This window comes from Dermochelys coriacea, chromosome 20 (assembly GCF_009764565.3).
Source record: "Dermochelys coriacea isolate rDerCor1 chromosome 20, rDerCor1.pri.v4, whole genome shotgun sequence".
Taxonomy (NCBI): Eukaryota; Metazoa; Chordata; order Testudines; family Dermochelyidae; genus Dermochelys; species Dermochelys coriacea.
Window position 1 is genome coordinate 1508533 of NC_050087.2, and position 18578 is coordinate 1527110.

The 18578-nt window shown below is 65.0% G+C and overlaps 1 protein-coding gene across 1 annotated transcript in view; it reads right to left on the reverse strand.

Annotated features, from left to right (window-relative positions):
* KMT2D (lysine methyltransferase 2D) overlaps positions 1-18578 on the reverse strand; it is a 46998-nt gene that overhangs the window by 16257 nt on the left and 12163 nt on the right. The window contains exons 12-35 of the mRNA XM_038378462.2: positions 17583-18553; positions 16980-17093; positions 16250-16360; positions 15977-16081; positions 15383-15564; positions 14813-14977; positions 13191-13300; positions 13017-13064; positions 12112-12327; positions 11262-11405; positions 10912-11028; positions 10521-10645; positions 10139-10328; positions 9828-9908; positions 8965-9069; positions 8104-8268; positions 7513-7597; positions 7062-7306; positions 6577-6650; positions 6388-6438; positions 4328-6085; positions 3608-3781; positions 3000-3148; positions 367-2411 (exon numbers count right to left, since the gene is read on the reverse strand). Of these exons, the coding sequence (XP_038234390.1) occupies positions 367-2411; positions 3000-3148; positions 3608-3781; positions 4328-6085; positions 6388-6438; positions 6577-6650; positions 7062-7306; positions 7513-7597; positions 8104-8268; positions 8965-9069; positions 9828-9908; positions 10139-10328; positions 10521-10645; positions 10912-11028; positions 11262-11405; positions 12112-12327; positions 13017-13064; positions 13191-13300; positions 14813-14977; positions 15383-15564; positions 15977-16081; positions 16250-16360; positions 16980-17093; positions 17583-18553 (7530 nt within the window). The remainder of the gene's footprint in view (positions 1-366; positions 2412-2999; positions 3149-3607; positions 3782-4327; positions 6086-6387; positions 6439-6576; positions 6651-7061; positions 7307-7512; positions 7598-8103; positions 8269-8964; positions 9070-9827; positions 9909-10138; positions 10329-10520; positions 10646-10911; positions 11029-11261; positions 11406-12111; positions 12328-13016; positions 13065-13190; positions 13301-14812; positions 14978-15382; positions 15565-15976; positions 16082-16249; positions 16361-16979; positions 17094-17582; positions 18554-18578) is intronic.

Genomic DNA, 18578 nt, shown 5'->3' on the forward strand with positions numbered 1-18578 from the left:
GTGGGGATGGAGCTGCTCTCCACGGCCCGAGCGGGCAGTTGGCATAGGCCCCATCCACGCTCATGTGGGGGGCAGGAAACAGGATGACTCCCCAGCGGTGTGGCACTTACCCCTGTGCAAACTGTGGAGAGGCAAGTCGCCCACCCCAAGCATGCCCCACCCAGGTTGGAAGGGGTCACCCCTCAGCTTCCCACTCTTGTTCAGTCCTTGGCCGGTCAGCTGTGGTCGCCCAGCGCCAAGGGGATGCTCCTCCTCCGAGATCCCCCCAGCTCCCTTCAAATGGGGAGGGGTTTCCCCAGATGCTGGGCCAGATCTGAACTCGGGACCTCAAAAGCGTGCCGTCCCTTTGCCCTCACTGGCTCCTACCTGTGTCAGGGAAGAAGCTGTTGGCCAGTTGGTGCTGCTGCTGCATGACGAGCTGCTGGGGTTTCATGCCCATGGGGGTCGGCTGCACCCCAGGTATCTGCTTCTGCACCAGCACCTGCTGCTGGTTCGGCTGCGGGGTCAGCGCCGGCTGGACGCTGTGCTGGGCCGCGAGGACATGGGGCTGGGGCTGTGCCATCGCCACGTGTGGGGCCAGCACCTGGCCCTGCTGAGGTCCCACCACCCGCTGCTGCTGCGTCATCAGCTGTTGGGTGGGCACCAGGTTCTGCTGCCTGGAGATGAGGCCCAGCTGCAGCTGTTGCTGGGGCCCCACCAGGCGAGGAGCCTGCCCGTCCGGGGGCTGGGCTGGCACCGCGGGGTGAGCTAGTATGGAGTGCTGCTGCTGCTGCTGCACAGTCTGGAGGTGCTGGGCGCCCCCCGGCAGGTGGGTCGACATCTGCTGCTTCTTCTGCAGCTCCTTCTTCTCGTGCTCCAGCAGGTCCTCGATGAGCAGGGGCAGCTCGCTGGCCACCAGGGAGCTCTCCATCTTCTCAAGGTCATCAGCCGGCGAGTGCTGGGCGTTGGCCAGGCCCAAGGCCCCTCCATCCAGCTCCAGCAGGGCAGTGCTCTGGCTGGGTACCAGCCCGCGGCCCGGGGCAGCGTAGGGGCCCTTGTCTGAGCCAGAAGCGGCAGGATGGCCGTTGTTCGGGAAGGGGGCTGTGCCGAGCCGCACAGGCCCCGCTCCGGGATTCAACAGGTTCTGGCCAGGCTTGAGCGTCAGGCCTAGGGAGGCAGCCATTTTCTCGGCCCCCTGGAGGGCCTCCGACTTGATGGGGACTGGGAGGCGGTCAGAGGCGCCGGCGTTGAACTGGCAGGGGGATGTCTTCAGGCAGCCTTCCTCCAGCTTGGGCTGGATGCTGGCCGGCAGAGAGCCAGACTTGGCTTCCAGGATGCTGGCCTGGGCCTTGAAGGTTGGGTGGGGAGCCGGTGCCATGCTGGAGGGGCAGGGGGCAGGCGCCAGCCCCTCCCTGGGGGGGGCCAGCTCCTTGGGCTCCCCGGGGCCCTTGGGGCAGGGCCCAGCTGGCTCCCTCTTGAGCAGGGCCTCACGCTCAGCCTTCTCGTTGGCCGACTCCACCAGCCGCAGGTGCTCGTTGAAGATGTCCTTCTTGTCGCCCGTGTCCAGCTCGGGGTCGGTGTAGGCCAGCAGGTCAAACTCGTCACCATTCAGCAGGTCGTCCAGGTGGGGGTCGTTGGTCTCCAGGTTGTCCAGGTTGCCCAGGTCGTCATCCCCCTTGGCCACGTCCGGGTCCAGGCTCAGGTTGGCCAGGTCGTCATCCTCCAGGTCCTTGTGGGAGTCGAAGTCGTCGTCCAGGTCGGGCTCCCCCGGCACCTCGCATGGGAGCCGCCCGCTCTCCAGCGCCAGGTGGCTCTTGCTGGGAGCTGGAACCAGCGAGGGCTCCATGGTGGGGCTGTCCTTGGGGCCCTCGGGGCGCAGGCTGGAGGACGACAGCGGGCGCGGCAGCCCATGCTGCAGCTCCAGGCTGCTGGCAGGCGGAGGCAGCGGAGGGCCACTTTTGGGGGGAGGCTGGTGGCTCCGCTGAGCCCCCTGCGGGGAAGTAGCAGAGGGTGGCAGAGGGGCCGGCAGCTTCTGTGGCTGCAGGACCGGGGCTGGCAGAGGCATGACAGAGGCACGCAGGGCCTGGCTGGAGCTCTCATCGCCAGGCAGGAAGAAGCGTGGCCTGGCCGGGGAGCCCTGCTGGGTGAAGGGGGAGCCCATGCCCCCAGCTGCTCCCTTCTGGGAGTTGTGCCGCAGCTCAATGAACTGGGCCCCCATGGTGCCGGGCGAGGACGGGATCTGCTCGGCAGGGCCTGGCATGCGCCCAGCCAGGCCCCCCAGTGCCGGCCGGCTGAGCTCATGGCCAGGCGGCTGCTGGAAGCGGGCGGGGCTGGGGAGCCGCACGGCCGCCTGCTGCTGCTGCTGCCACATCTGCTGCTGCCCCTGGAACATGCTGCGTGGGAAGAAGGTCTGGGGGGCTCCCACCGACGGCCTGCAACACAGACGGGGGGGTCAGGGAGCGGCCCCTGCCTCGGGCACCCCGGGAGATGCAGCTCCTGGCCCGCACAGCGTGCCGGTGCCACCATCCGCCTGAGAGCGGAGCCATAGTCAAGGAACTCCCTCACTCGCCCACCCCAGGGGCAGGTCAGCAGCAATTGGGGGTTCTGGAAGCGGACACGGGCTGGCCACGCCCCAGCACGGCATTGCCCCACTGAGGGGCTCCTGTCAGACAGCTGACCTGCCGACAGCTTTCCCCACCCACGCCTGATGTCAGGGGATGGGGCCTCAGTGACGGCACCCTGTCAACCAGGGCCTCCCCAGAAATCCCAGCCCCCCCACTCCCTCAGTGGATTCCAGAGAGGGGAGCGAGGCTCTGTGCCTAGCTGGACCTGGGAGCAAGGACTCCTGGGTTCTATTCCCAGCTCTGCCACAAACTTGCTGAGTACTAGCGGGCCTCAGTTTCCCCACGTGTAGATGAGGGCAGGGTCTCATGGGTAAGTGAAGTGCCCTGCCCTCTCCCCACTGTGAGTGCAGCAAGGCCAGAGCACTGCTCATCTCCAGCAGCTGTGGGGACACGCACCTGCCGTTGAGGTCCATGGAGGAGGGCGTGGCAGCAGGAGGCGGGCGAGAAAGCCGTTCGTCCGGTGCGAAGGCCACAGGCACCATAACTGGCCCGGAGAGTTTGCTGCTACCAGGGGCTGTGGGCAGATTCCCGAGGGCGCTCTTGTCCTGGGAAGGAAGGAAGAGTGACTCCCCCTGTACCCCAACTCCTGCAGATCACTCACTCACCTGCGCCCTTCCCCTCCAGCTGTGGGGGATCCTGACTTCCCTCCTGATCCCAGCCTGGACTCAAGCTTCTCTGCTGCAGGCAATGGGCTGCTCTAACTACTGCACCTCGCTGCCCTTGTTCGGGACTAGCCCCATCCGAGTCTCCCCAAGTGCTTTGTCTGGTGACACCCTGCAGCAGGGAGCTCCCCAGGTGACAGGCACTTCCAGATCTGTGCCCCCCCAGCCCTCTGTCCCATTCAGAGGGGCCCTCGTGTGAGCGCGGGGCTTGTCGAAGCGCTGTGTTCGTCAATGTGCAGAGCCAAATCCACACCGGCCGGCTCTGACTGCCCCTGGGGCCAGTATGATGTGGCCCATACGGCTACGGAGATGTTCATGTGGCCCCAGCCACGCCTGCCCTACCTGTGCTGGCTGGTAGGGAGCCAGGCCCCTGAGCTGCTCGAAGGCCTGGCTGCTGGCTTCGGCGCTCCACGCTGCCTGGGAGGAGCTGGTGGCGGCGGCCGCACTCTCCTTCTCCTGCCGCAGGTTGTTCCTCTGGATTTGCTGACGGATGAGGAGCTCGCGGAGTCTCTGGCGCTGGGAGATGAGGGATGCACCATTACAGCAGGGCCTAGACTGCACCCTGGGAACTCACCGCTCTACCCCTGAGCATCTGGGGGATGGAGCGGAGACAGGACACCCTTGGCAGCTTGGAGACTCTCTGCCTAAGTTGACTAGGCTGACACAGGTGGGAGGGTAAACTGAGGCACGGAGAGGGAGAGGGCCTTGCCCAAATCACCCAGCAGGTTAACGGCAGAGCCAGGAACAGCACCCAAGCCCCAGTCCATGAAAGTAAAAGAGACTAGAGGGCAAAGAGCCATTCCCTGGGCTCCAGCTCTCCTTTGTATCCTCTAGGCAACGTCACGGTGTCCCTGGGCTCAGCCCCCACCAGCACTCACACATCCTATGCCTGGCGCTGGGAGGGCAGCGGGGTGCAGTGGTTAGAACAGGGGGATTGGGAGCCAGCAGTCCCAGCTCAACCTCTGATTCGCCGTGCACCTGGTCTGTGCTCGAGGGTGCCCCGAGCCAACGCCCCCAAAGCCAAGTCACCCCCAAGGGTTAAGGAGAAAGTGGAGTGCTCACCTGCCTCTGCTTCTCCAGCTCCGACTGGCTGACGCTGCTGAGGGTGCCCTCCTGGCTGACAGGCAGTTCGGGCAGCTCCCGGCTGGGGAGAGCAGAGATCCCCGACACCACCTCGTCCCGCTTGTCAGCTGGCAGCGCCATCCCGGCTCGGGGCAAGTAGGTCAGGGCGCCGTCCTGCTGCTGCTGGGGGTGGGGAGTCTGCTGCGGCAGCACCGAGGGGGGCCGCAGGGGAGAGAGGCTGTAGGTCTCAGCAGGGCAGTTGCCAGGCCCCAGGGGGCTACTGGCCTGGTGGAAGCCGGGCGAGGAGGCATAGTTGGTGCTTTGGGGCTTGCCCATAGGTTGGCTAGAGGCGAAATGGCTGTTCATCCCATGGGGTTGGTGGGAAGGGGAACCCTTGAGGGGCTCCGAGACAGCTGGGGGGAAGGTGAACCGCATCTGCGCTGGGGCGCCAGGGAAGACGCTGGCTCCAGGGGAGCGGGCAAAGGGGGGCTGCTGGCTTCCCGGCCCCTTGGAGTGAGGGTCACTGGGCTGGGCCGGAGGGAAGCCCCCGCCAGCTGGGGGATTGTGGGAGACTGGGATCGATTTGAAGCCGGAGTCGGGCATTTGGGGCCGCGGGGGCTTGTGCACGGGGGCAAAGGGGTCCCGGGACTGGGGGCGCGAGGGGGGTCTGGAGTAGGGGTCGGGCGACTGGAAGCGAGGGGTGACTGGTGACTGGCAGCAAGCCTCATTGGAGAGTGGCCGGGGGGTGAGGGGGGACTGGGAGCTGGACTGGGACTGTGGGCTGGCAGGGACACGGGAGAAGGGGTCGGAAGGCAAGGACCTGGGGGGCAGGGTGCAGCAGCTGTCAGGGGGCTGTGGCCGGGGCGTCAGGGGGGGCTGGGCATAGGGGTCCGAGTAGCAGGACACGGAGGGCGACTGCCTGTAGAGGTCGGGATGGCTGGGAGGTGAGGGGGCCAGAGCCTGGGGGTGGGGATGCGCGAGCCCTGGGCTCTGTGGCTCTACCTGAGACACCCGTGGGGTCAGGGGGGCTTTGAACACATCGGCTGCCTTCAGCTCGGCGGAGGAGAGGTGGGACGGGGAGTCGGCATAGCCCATGGCAGCCACGTAGCCAGGAGAACACACTCCTGGGCCCCCTTCCTCCTTCTTCACCTGCAGCCCCCCAGCCTCCAGGCTCCGCTTCTGCTCCCCAAATGGAGGGGACGAGAGCAGCGGCTCAGGGGGCCTGGCCCCAGGGCTCCCCGGCACCGACAGGTTGTCCAGAGAGCCACTGAGGCAGCGAGGTTTCAGGAAGGGGTCTGGGGTGGAGGGCTGGTGCCGGGGGGGTCCAGGGGAGGTGGGGTGGAACTCCGGAGGCTGGGGGCCCAGGGCCGGCCGGGGAGTGGTCAGGAGCTGCTGCTGCTGTTGTGTGGGGAAGGGCTGGAAGGCAGCTCCAGCAGTGGGGCTCTGGCCCAGGGGAGAGGGGAAGCAGGGCTCCAGCGGGTAGGTGGGGGCCATGCTGTAGGGGTCGTGCGAAGGCACTTGGGAAGGAAGCTTGAGGGAGAGCTCGTTGGACTCGGCCCCCACTTCGGCGCCAGCAGGGGACTTCAGGAACCCGTCCGTGGAGCCGGGCAGAGCCAGCGGGCTGTTGATGTAGACAGGCTGCCCCGCAGCACCAGGCAGTGCCCCCTGCTGGGGCGGGATCCTCAGGTGCAGCGCGGGTCTCTCAGGCTTGCGCAGCACCTCGCCTTTGGTCTGCTTGTTGATCTGGCTCTCGGCCTGCTGCAGAGACAGCACGGGATGGGGGTCAGCTTGCCAGGGGATCCTCTCTGCACTGCAGAGATCCTGAGACGGCATCAGGTTGGACCTCCTCCCCCCCCCCCCCCCATATACACACCCACCCACCACCTTGGGCTGTGGAAGAGGGCTAGGGGCAGGGAAGGGAGGATCCGGCAGAGTCAGAGGAGGGGCCAGTTGCTCCAGTTCCTCCCTGGCCCAGTCTGCGTCCCCAAGAGGAAGCAAGGACAGAGAGGAGCCCCACGAGGCTCCTGCCCGTGTCCGGAGCGTGCTCCCCCGGCACGTACCTTCTGCACCTTGTTGATGCGATGAGCCGCCCGGTTATCTTTGGCCTTTTGCTGCACCAAAAAAAAAAAAAAAAAAAAAAAAATCAGTTCTCAGAGCTGGGCTGTGAGACTCCCTGTCGATCCCCTGCGAGCAGGTCACGCTTCCTGGCCACAGCCCCCAGAAGGGAGCGGGCCCACCAGGAGACTCACCAAGTAGGGGGCTTTGTCCGGGGCAGGGACCTTCCTCCAGAGCTTCATGATCTGTTTGCAGCGGCTGGACCAGTCTGGGAGGGGGACAGAGACTGAGGTTACGATCGCCCCAAATCACCAGCCACAGCAGCCTCCGGCTGGAGTCTCCGGAGCATCCGGAGCTCCAGCCAGGTCAGGGCAGGTGTGGGGACACCCCCCAGCCTGGGCTCCCCAAGATGCATGACCCGGGGCTTTGGCATGAGCCTCCATTGGCTTCACAGAGAGCTCTCTGGGTAAAGAGCTTCTTAGCCAACACAGAAGTTTCATGCCAAGAGAACTATGGGCAAGGAACTCTTCCCCCAATAGGAGAAAGGGCTCGGTGCTCTCATACTGGAGAGGATTATGGGTAAGAGCCTTCACTCAGCCACTGAGATCAAGACAGGTTAGTTACTGAGCACCCCTCCCTCCCAAAGGGGGCAGCCAGAGGGGCGAGAGCAGCTGCCTACCTGGGTAATCCTGCTTGAGGCTGGGGAAGTTCATGTTGGCATAGAGTACGGGCGAGATGGTGGACAGCTCGCCCAGCTCCTCATCCTTCTCCCAGCGCTGTAGGCTCCGCTGGTTGTAGGAGAGCCCATCCCCCTCACCCTCCGTGGTGGGGGTGGTGGGCGTGGAGGGGGTGGTGGCAGCCGAGCTGCTGGCCCAGGGGCTCTCGGGCTCACAGTGGTCTGGGCTGAAGAAGCCACTTCTCTCCCTGCACCGGGGAAAAAGCACATGGCTTGAGTCACCAGAGCTGCAGGCAAAGCCCAGAGCACATGCTAGCTGGGATAGATTCCTGCCCCTGGACTGAAGCAGCCCCCAGCACCTTAGGGACCCGCATTCACCCCATCTCCTGAAGAACCCTGTGCCCTGCCCCTCCCACGGGCACCAGCACTGCCCGCCTGGCACGCACCAGTGTACCTGTTATCGAGGAACGGGGACTGGCAGACTCCTGAGTAGGACTCCATGGGGACAGCGGAGGAGAGAGAGCCCAGAGAAACACTCCCTGTGAGGGAAAGCAAACTGTGTGGCAGAGAGCTGGCAATGCGAGTCAGAGCCGACCCTCCCATCCCCAACGGGGCTCCTAGAGCCAAGCCAGGAGAATGCCTAGCTCCTAAAGAGTCCTAACACCACTCTCTCCTCCCCCAGGAATCACCCTATTTATTGTACATGGGGAAACAAAGGCACGAGAGGCGTGACCTGCCCACAGATCACATGACACATCTATGCAGGAAACAGAACCCAGGAGTCCGGTCCCCCAATGCTGTCCTCCAGCCCCTAGATGGCGCTGCCTCTGCTCAAACCAGGCTGCACAGCAAGGGGCTGGAGATGGGGCACTCCGAACACGCCCAGGTTTGCTCTCCTGTGTCCTGCCCTGCGTAACAGACAGCGCCCCCTGCTGGCCCTCCCTCTCACAACCGGCCCCGAGGGCAGCCCTTTCACACCAGGAGTTTTTGAAGGGGGGTTGTAATTTATCAGCCACACTCTCCACACAGGGGATAGACAGGTCACCTTGCAGGAAGGGCCTCTGGGAGAGCTGCGCCCGGCTGGGGTCTCGCCCTCCCATGCCGGCCTCCATCCCTGCCGCCACGCAGCTCAGCTGCTGCTCCCGCTCCGCAGAGCCCAGCACGTCCTTGAAGAGCTGCTGGATGTCCTTGCTCTCCATCTTGGGCAATTCTGGGGGAAGAGGGACGATCACAATGAGCACAGGGCTGGGGAACTGCACGGCCTCACGCTCCGTGTGAAGATCCACCCCATCCCATTCTCACCATCTTCCGGGGCAAAACAGAGACAAGACTTCCCCTCACACAGCACGCCAGTTGCGCAGCTGGAAAAAGAACCCAGGAGTCCTGACTCTCGGGTCCCTTCTACTCTACTAGACCCCACCCCCTCTCAGAGCCCTTTTGAAGCAGATAAAAAGGCACCTGGTTCAGGCTGAGAAAACAGGGTCACCACCATCCCCTGCTTGGTCAGCAGCTGTTCTATGCAACAAGCTGCGGCGACTGGTCTCCCCGGACCACCAGGGGCTTCAGCAGAGGGGACCAAAGGGATTGGACTTGCACTCCGATCCCTAAGAATCCCTCACAGGACTGAGCCACTAGCCTGGGAAGCTGGTCTTGGCAAGTCCCTTGCCTTGGGAATAGCCCCGTCACCCTCTGGGGGAGCTGGCACCAGGCTGGCAAGACCCATTGTGGGCTCCAGTACATTTGCTGGGGCCCCACCCCCTCCCATTTCACCCTAGTGATAGGCATTTGGGAGGACCGCTCAGCTTGGGGCCCTGGTTTAACTATCCCATTTCTGCCCTTCTCGCCTGCCCCGGCTGGCACCAGCACAGAACCAAGGGAGGTATGAGGGGGCGTCCGGCAGCCTGACCTTCTGTGGGGATCTTGTCAAGGTCGGAGCTGAGAGCACCCTCGCCGGGCGTCGCCGGCTTCTCGCTGTCCCCAGGATCCAGAGAACTTTTCGACTCCTCTGCGCCTGGGAGACAAACGCACACGCCACCCACATCACCCCAGCTCAGCACCCGTGGCCAGGGGGTGTGCCGCTGCAGATATCTTCCTGCCCCACCCCACACACAATGGGGGCAGACATGCCATCGGGGGCGGGGGTCGTGACCCCCACCCCATCAGGGCAGACGTGCCAGGGTCATGACCTGGGGGTGCCTGGGCTGTGGATGACCACCCCCAGTAGCTGGGAGCTTGGGAGTCCCCACCCCCCTTCAGCACCCTTCTCCCCTGAAAAGAGTAGGGACTGAAGGCGATGTTCTAGGCTACACCTCTATGGTTCTGAAGGTGGGGGAATCACTCTAGGACTTCAAACCATAGAGACTCCGGAGTCCTCCAGGACTGACCATAGATGCACCCTGCCTAGATAATAGCCCACAGCCATAGAGCTGCAGCTAGAGTGCTTAGCCATGATGGATAGAGTGGCACAGCTCTATGGCCATAGGCTGGCTGGAGAGTACACTCTAGATAGGATCTCTATGGTCAGGGGAGTTGGTCAACAAGATGGGGAGCTCCAGGCATGGTTGAGGTTTTGCAAATGAGGTCCTGCATATTCAGATATTCAAATAAGAGGGTCACTCTATTTGCATAACCCCCCAGCTCTCTGTACCAGCCTGCCATAATGCTGAGTCCTGTCCCCACAGGGAACACCCCCAGCCACGGGCCGGACACCAGCCCCCCGCCCCAACCCCCGCTCCCCACCCGCAGGCCAGCCCGGTGGGAGGTGCTCACCTGGGTCCTCGGCCTTTGCTTCCGCCCCTTTCAGGTCCTCCTCTTGGGCCACCAGGGTGCTGCTGTCCGTGCTGCCGTCCCCTGGGGGGGGTGTCACAGGAGGGGGACGCTGAGCCAGCACACGGCCCCTCCCTCCCGTGACGCCAGCCCTTGGCAAGGGTGATCTCCGGCTCCTGGCACTACCCGCCCCCAGTCCAGGTGACGATTCCCAGCCCCTCAGATCCCTCCCCACCAAGCCAAGTCCCACCGGCCAGCCCTATACCCTGCCAACCTCCGCCCAGAAGCCAAGGGCATCTCTGCAGCCCCCTTACCTTTCAGATGGGCAGGGGTCTCCTTCCCATCTCCAGGCGCCTTCTGGAGTGTGCTGGGCACCCCAGGGTCCACCCTTGGTCTGGGAGCACCCTGGCCAAAGGGGGGGCAGGCGGCTCCATCCCCTACACCCCCCGCAGCCAGCAGGGCCTTCCGGCTCAGGTCCATGAGCGCCTTCCCGAAGAACGCTTCCTGCCGAAGGAGTGGGGAAGGGGACGGGAGGGGGCGGGAGGGAGCCAGGGGACATGTACCAGAGTTAACAGAGGAGCCAGACCCCATTCCCACTTCTCTGCCCCATGAAGCTCCCGCACTCTCCCCTCCCGCTACGCTCTGCCCCCAGCAGTGGGGGCTGATATGGCCCTGTCCCACTGCAGCCTGGCTTACCTGGAGGTAGGCAGGGAACATATCCTCCAACTTGCTCTTCTTCCTGCCTCTGCGTTTCTTCTTCTCGTCCACCTCCGTGGTGCCCTGCTCCGCAGCGCCCTCCGCTGGGATCTCTGCCGGCACCCCTGTGAACAGCAGTTCCCATTACTTCCGCCCTCCCCAGGAGGGAGTAAAGGACCCCGGAGATGTGGGGCCCTCCTGGAACAAGCCCTGCCTTGGGCAGGGATTTCCCCATCGCCTTCCCACCCAAGCTGTGGTGCAGCCCCACCTCCCTCCAGGAGATCCCCAGAACTAAGGGTTGGGGAGGGGGGTGTTCTGTCCCAGCTACACCCCACGACACAAAGGTTAATGCCAGAGGGCCAGGCACTGCCTGGGCGCATGCGGCTCCTACCGTCCTCCGGGTGCCCCTCGGCGCTCAGCACCTCGCGACATGCCTCCACCAGTGCCGCCGAGCCCTTCTTCAGCCGGGTATGGGACTTCCGCTGCCGCACCATGAACCCGCCGATCCCTGTGGGGGAAGAGGAGCGTTAGGGGGTTACAGAGGGAGGCCTCAGCCCTGCTTAGCTGGGCGCTTCACCGCACAGAGCCCAGGGCACAAGATGCTGGAACCGACACCCTCCAGCCCCCGCTCCAATGGGCTAGATTTGGCGGGACAGCTCCGTCAGTCACCATGGACAAGGCCCGGAGGAGCCCAGCCGATTAGCCGTCCCCCCCATTATGGATCAGTGCAGGAGCACTCACCGGGGCGGTACGGCTTCCGCTTCCTCTTCTTACACTCCTCCGAATCCTCCAGCCCCTTCCCCGAGTCCACGTCGGCGCCTCCGTCCCGGTCGGGGCTGGTGGCAGCTTCCAGCTTGATCTCACACTCCATGTGCTCCACACCCCCTGCGTGCGGGAGGGGGTGAGACGTTAGAGCGGGACTCCCTCATGACTCCCAGTCCCACTACGGCGAAGGGAAAGTCAACTGACAATCCAGACCCCCTGAATCCCCCACTCCCCAAACCTACACCAAGCCCCACACATTGCTTGCCAAGCTGCGCCCCTTCTCCCCACGACACTGACCCTGGAGGAGCCAGTTCAGCCCATCAGCGACAGAGGGGTACCGCTCTCTCTGGTGCATCCTCCCCCCCGACCAGCCATGGGCCCCTGAAAGCCAGCAGCCACCCAGCTGGGCCCAGCAAAGTTCTCCACACCCCAAGCAGTTCTGCCAACGTACCAAACCCGCCCTGTGCGAGTCCCTCCCTCTCACATCTGCACCCCCCGTGCACATGCCCCTCCCCGCACATGTATACATCCCCCTTGCGCCCCAGTGCTGGAGGATCCCAGCTGCAGCCACCTCCGTGCACAGCATAGGGCCCATCCATCACAGCACCAACACACTCAGACACTGAGCCGAGACCTGTCCTCCCAGGCACGGCACGAGCTCTCGGTTCGGTGGGCTCGAGGGTGCTGACCCGGCATGGCAACGAACCCAGGCACCTTGGCTCCTCTCCAAGCACTGCAAGGTGGCAGCCCTAGCAGCTGGCACCGGCACACACATGCACTGCGCCAGCTGGCAGTGGGGAGTGGGGGCCACGCGAGGGGAGCGCACCTTCACCCTTCAGCAGGTCGTCCCCGTCCAGATCCCCGTCCTTCTTCTCGTCCGCACCCAGGGGGTCGCCCCCCTCCAGGCCCCCCTCCCCATTCAGGGTGCCCAGCCGGGTCTTGCGCTGTCTGCGCTTGTGCAGAGGGGACAGGGACAGGTTGCGCAGCACGGCCATGCCGGTCTCCGTCAGCCAGACGCCTTCGAAGCGGAAATACTGGGGCTCTGTGGGGGGAGGGAGGCAGGGCCAGGCGACAGAGTCACGGGTCACACACTCTCCACCTGCAGGACGCAGGCTGGCCTAGTAGCTGAGGTGCTGGACCAGGAGTCAGGATGCCTGGGTTCTATTCCCAGCTCTGCACTGACCAACTAGGAGACCTTGGGCCTCTCTGTGCCCTTCATCTAGCCCATTCAGACTGTGAGCTCTTCAAGGCAAGAGAGACTCCTTGCCCCCCTGCTCCAACTACTGGACTCCCAACCCCCACGAGCCGGGAACAGAACCCAGGAGTCCGGGCTCCCAGCCCTAACCGCTAGACCCCTCTTCTCCCTGAGCCGGGAACAGAACCCAGGAGTCCGGGCTCCCAGCCCTAACCGCTAGACCCCACTCTTCTCCCTGAGCCAGGAACAGAATCCAGGAGTCTTGGCCTCTGCAGCACACCCCTCCCTGGGAACAAGGTGATGCAGCCCAGCAAGACCGATTCGTCCCAAGCTCCGGCAGGGCTCAGAGCCCCCATGGCAGCTTCTTCCTTCCAGCTGGGAGAGGGACGGACTCTCCTGTGCCCCCGGGCTGAGGGCCCGGTTCAGCCAGAGGCCCTTCGGGGGGACGGGGCACATGCTGGAATCCCCCAAGTGGGGCAGCAAGTGCAGTTCGGTCACACGGAGTGGAGAGCGTGTCCCCTTCCCCACATGCTTACCCGGCTCCTTGATCTTCACCGGGATGATCTCTGGGGGGGCGACCGGAACTGGGGAGGGAAACACACAGCGGTGAGTCCACCCGAGTCCCCGCCCCACTCCCCCCGCCCAGTCCCCCGGCCCCTCCCTGCTGCCCCAAGCACCTGCCTCCCGGCGTAGGGGAGGCATAGACGCACCCACTGGCTTGACCACGTAGGGCTGGCAGGAGCTGCAGTCGAAGCCCTCGTCTGCCGCTTGTTCCACCTCCTCCTCCGTGAAGAGATTGCTGCACACTGCGTGGCTCCACCTGGGGGACAGGGACGGGTAAGGGACGGGGCACAGCATGGGGCCCGGCGCCTCCCCAGGGGGAAAGGCGCTTGGCTCAGGAACTCCCTTCAATGCTGCTCCCGGAGGCACCCCCACATTAACCCTGAGCGCCCCAGGGAACCCTCCCAAGCTCCCTGTGCTTGGGAGGCCAAGGAACAAGCTGATCTCCATCGGGGGAACCCAGCCCCAAACAGGGAGCTCTGCAGGGACTAGTTCAATAAAAGCAAGTCTGGTCTCTCGCTTAGACCCTCCTGCGGCAGGGGCAGGGCCCCGAGCACAGTCCCATGTGCGTTCCCCGAGGCAGAACCCTGCTCCAGATCTGTTACATCTTTCTGGCCCTTATATTTTCAGAAACCTTTCAAAAAAATAAAATAAATTAAAAAAATATGACCCACCCAACAGTCTGCAGAGAGCCTGAAACAATAGCTCTTGAAGGCATGAACTGACCTGACTCCTCACCAAGGCTGAGGACTCTGAAACCTAATGGTGCCATGGGTGGCATATCGAGCTGTGAAGATGTGTGCCAGTGTGGACAAGATCCTGTCTCTAACCCAATAACCCAAGGAGCAGGGATTAGGAGGGCTGTGTTGGCTATTTGCATATTTCACCGGAAACTGTCCCAGAATTCCCAGAGGCTGTTCCCAAATCCAGGGACCAGCCTCAGATTGCATGAAGCAAGGGGGCTTGGCACAGGCTCCAGGGGGCAAACACCAGCTGGGGTGTCAGAACCCCTAGGACAGAGGTGGGCAAACTACAGCCCATGAGACTGTCATGTGCTCCCGGCCGGGGAGGCTGGCCCCCGGCCCCTCCTGCGAAGTGACACCGCTGCGCAGGCAGTGCTCTGGCTCCGGCCAGGTGGCGCGCTCCTGCTGCTCTGAGCAGCATGGTAAGAGGGCGGGGGGTCCCGCAGGGCAGTCAGGGAGCAGAGGGCGGTTGGATGGAGCGGAGGTTCGGGGGGGGGGCAGTCAGGGGACAGGGAACAGGGAGGATTGGGAGTGGGAGTCCTGGGGGGCCTGTCAGGAGGCGGAGGCAGTCAAGGGACAGGGAGGGTTGGATAAGGGGGTGGGATCCCGGGGGCAGTTAGAGGTGGGAGGGTCCCAGGAGAGGGCAGTCAGGGGACGAGGAGCAGAGGGTGGTTGGATAGGGGGTGGAAGCCAGGGGGCAGGGGTGTGGATATGGGTCGGGGCAATCTGGGGACAGGGAGCCGGGGGTAGGGGGGGGGATTGGATAGGGGGTGGATCAGAGGACAAGGAGCGGGACGGTTAGATGGGTTGGGAGTTCTGAGGGGGGGCAGTCAGGGGGCGGGAACCAGGCTGTTTGGGGGGCACAGCCTTCCCTACCTGACCCTCCATACAGTTTTGCAACCCCGATGTGGCCCTCGGGCCAAAACGTTTGCCCACCCCTGCCCTAGGAGATGCCATGGCAGCTGTGTGCAGCCCCATGGCTAGCCCCCCACCGACCTCCCCCAGGCAGAAAGGGGGCTGGGACCCACCGGTCGCAGTGCCTGCACTGGATGAGCAGGTCGTCTTCCACATACTTCGCCCTGCAGACGGGGCAGGTGACGAGGCTAGCGCAGGGGGCGCAGTGCGTATAGTTGTTCTGCCACTCACAGTGGAATCCGGGGGAGCCCGCCCCGCACTGCACGCAGCACACGCACCTACCAAAGAGACGGGTCAGCACTAGCACCCCGCCTCACCCCCCCACGCCTTCGTGAGCCCCCCATGCACTGCCCGTCTCATGCCGCACTGCACCCCTACCGGCCTGTCCCACCCCACCGAGAGTCCCCCATGCACTGCCCGTCTCATGACGCACTGCACCCCTACCGGCCTGTCCCACCCCACCGAGAGTCCCCCATGCACTGCCCATCTCATGACGCACTGCACCCCACCCCAGGCTCAGGCCCCATTGCACACAGAGAGAGACGGATCAAGTCGGGGGTCAGAACAGGCTCCCCCCGCCCTCAGCAAGCCCCACGGCTGCCCTGGCTCCGGCCCAGCATCGCTGCTGCCCAGCAGGCTCCCCCGGGGCACGGCTGGGTCGGGGCCCCGGCTCTGGCACTCACCACTTGCACTTCCAGCCGCCCTTGGGCACGGTGTGCAGTGGCGGGTCCAGGCAATAGGTGTGGTAGCTGATGTCGCAGTCGTCGCAAAGCAGCAGGCGCGAGGGGTCCGAGGCCTTGCCGCACACCTCGCAGACGATGCACTCCACGCAGCGCCAGCCCTTCAGCAGCATCACCTTGGTGATCTGGGGAACAGAGCGGGGCTGGCACGGTGAGGGGGCAGGGAGGGGAGTCCCGCCCCCTACAGGGCTGGCACAGGGAGGGGGAGGGGTGTCCCGTCCCCCATAGGGCTGGCACAGGAAGGGGGAGGATCAATAGGCACAGAGGTCACACCCCTGCCCATGGCACTGGACCCAGCTCAGAGCACTTCTGCTGGGGCAGAGATGAAGGTGCCCAAGGGCCAGGCACGCAACCTGTGGGGCTAGCCGTAGGGACCCAGCCCCATGCTGGAAGGGGCCCAGTGGCACTGGGGCCCATGTGAAATGGCAGCTGACGGGAGAACCCAGGTGCAGGAGGAGAGTTGCTCCCAAAGGTGCACCAGGGCCAGGGGGCCCATACTAGGACTTGGGGGATCCAGGGCCTCCCACTCCGCCTTACCTTGCTGTTGACACAGTAGGGGTGGTAGCACTGGGAGCACTGGGAGCAGGCCAGGAGGTGCCCCTCCGCCCCGCGCCCGAAGCTGCCGCACACCACGCACATGTCCTGCCGGGGAGAGAGAGATGTTGGGGGGCTGGGTAGAGACACACAGAGCCCCCCCCCCCCGAGCCCGGAACCTGGCTCCTCCCCCCTCCTGTCCATGAGCCTGGCTCCTCCCCTCCCCAGAGCCTGGCTCCTTCTCTCCTTCCCAGTGGGGCCCATCTGCTCCCCCACCTGCATGAGAACGAACTTGTCCGTGTTGGAGAAAAGCACCACAGTGTTCTGCATGGTGTCGTCGTCGTCCTCATCATCCTCCTTGCTGGGGGAGCTGTCGATATCTGCCAACTGGGGGAAGCAGGCGAGACAGGGTGAGAACACGTCACCGATGGAGCAGGGACGGACCCCGCCCCCCAACCGAGCCAGGCACCCCAAGGGCGCCGCTCAGTGCCAATCCGGCCAGCTGAGCCAGAGACGGAAGCACCAGGTTCCCGCTGCAAGGCTGGAGTGGGGCCTGGCTTAGACACTGCGGGAGAATGAGCAGAACAGCACAATGTGCCGATACCTGCACTGCAGCACCCCACAGCCCACGAGGGGAAAGGCCTTGTCCCCGCTCCTACCCTGGAGCTCATCAGGCCCAGAGTCCCCTGGAGGCATGTCCCCCCCAGCCAGTCAGCCAGTCTTCCTGGCCTGGGATCTGAGCCAGCCCCCGCATACCCAACCAATCCCACCGACTGCCCAATGGAGAGACGCTACCAGTTCTGGTTTGAGCCACAGGGAGGGGGAATCAGAACCCATCACAACGCTCCTAGGGGTCACTCGCCAACCCCAATGCTCCAGACACCGGGAGTGGCCTGGGCCCACCACAGATCCCACCCTGGGGAGCGAGGGGCCCCACAGCAGCCGCTTCCAAGGGCCAGGGGGGGCAACGCAGGGATGCAGAACCACCCCCCCAGCCCAACCTTACCGCGAGGGTCTCAATGGACGAGGTGGTCGACTTCAGCCGAGCTCGGCCCCGGCCCCGGCCCCCCTGGGTCCCGCCTCGGGGCCGCCTCCTCCCTGGGAAGCTGCTGCTGCGACCCTAGGGCCGAGGGGAGGGGGGGTTACAGCAACACCCAGGCTTCCCAGAGCCAGGGGACCTGCTCCAACCAGCACAGCCCCCCGCCCGCTCCAGGGGGCACCAGGAGATGGCACAGCCCCTGGGACTCACGGGGGGCGTGCACGGGACCCATGGGGGCTGCCCCATTCCCCCTTGTCCCCCACCCTGCACCCCAGCAAAACGGCCAGAGGGGGATGGCCTTGACAGTGGAGAGGTGGGGTGCAGGGGCCAGCCTGACTCAGGATGGAAACAGTGCTCCCCTCCCTGCCCCACAGCTTGGCAGGGGGTGTCAGACCAGGGATGGGGTGGTGCACAATGTGGGGCTGGAGTGAGCATGTGGTGAAGGGGTGCCCAGAGCCAGGCCCGATCCCAGCAGGGACAGCGAGAGAGCCCCCCATCCTGGTGCCCCCGCCACGCCCTGTGTCCACATGCCCCCCCCCTTGCCTGCCCGTGCCCTGGTCCCCCCGTTACCTGCTTGACCCGGGAGCGCCCCGGGGAGCTGCGCCGACGCCCCTTCTCCCCCTCGCCCTTGGCCCCAGCGCCGGGCTCGAAGAGCAGCGAGTCGTCCGTCTCAGCCAGTGAGTCGGTGCAGTGGGGCAGGGAGCCGGCGTCGTCCTTCTGCAGGCTGATGTCGGTGGAGGTCATGCCCAGCTCCATGGAGAGAGAGCCCCCGCCCTCAGGGTCCGGAGAGCCCAGCAGGGGCTCCGAGCCGGGAAAGCTGCTTCTGGTGTCGCCCTGGCTCAGGTTGGAGATCTCGTTGACAATGTCCGACTTGATGAGGGTGGGACGGGGCCGCAGGACGGGGGGCTCAGGGCCCCCCTCCTCCCCACGCTCCAGCAGCTTCCCGCCCGTCCCATATACCTCCATCGGGGTGGCCGGGCCCAGCTCCTCGGGCTCCAGCAGCATGGGGGACCCCTTAGGCTCGCTGGTGAAGCTGACCGGGGTCTGGCTCGACTCAGGGTCCCCCCCGCCTCGGTTCTCCTCTAGCCCGTCCTCACTCAGTGGGGGAGAGCACCTCCCCCCGGCTCCGGCCTGCTCCGGCCCAGCGGCTCCCTCCTCCTCTTCCTCCTGCACCAAGCCTGGGAACGGCCCCAGGGCCACAGCTGGGGTGGGCTGCGCACCATCCCCCACGGGGCTGGCCAGGGACCCCGCCTCACCCCCTGCCATGTCCATCCCCTCCTCCTCCCCACACTCCATCGCTTCCCTGGGCTGTGGGGGGCCCAGCTGGGGAGCAGGGGAGCCTGGCAGGGTGACTGTGGGGGGTGTCTCTGTCCGGGGTGGGGAGGCAGGCTCCTTCTCCATGGGGGGCTGGGGGCTGCCCACAGGCTCCAGCGGGGCCGCGGTGATGGCAGGGGGTCCCGCTGGCTGCTCGGGGGCCGGTTCTTCTTTGGCATCCAGTGGCAGCTCCTCAGAGTGGGCAGGCGATGCGGGAACAGGGGGGTCTGGGGAGAGAATCAAGAGGAGACG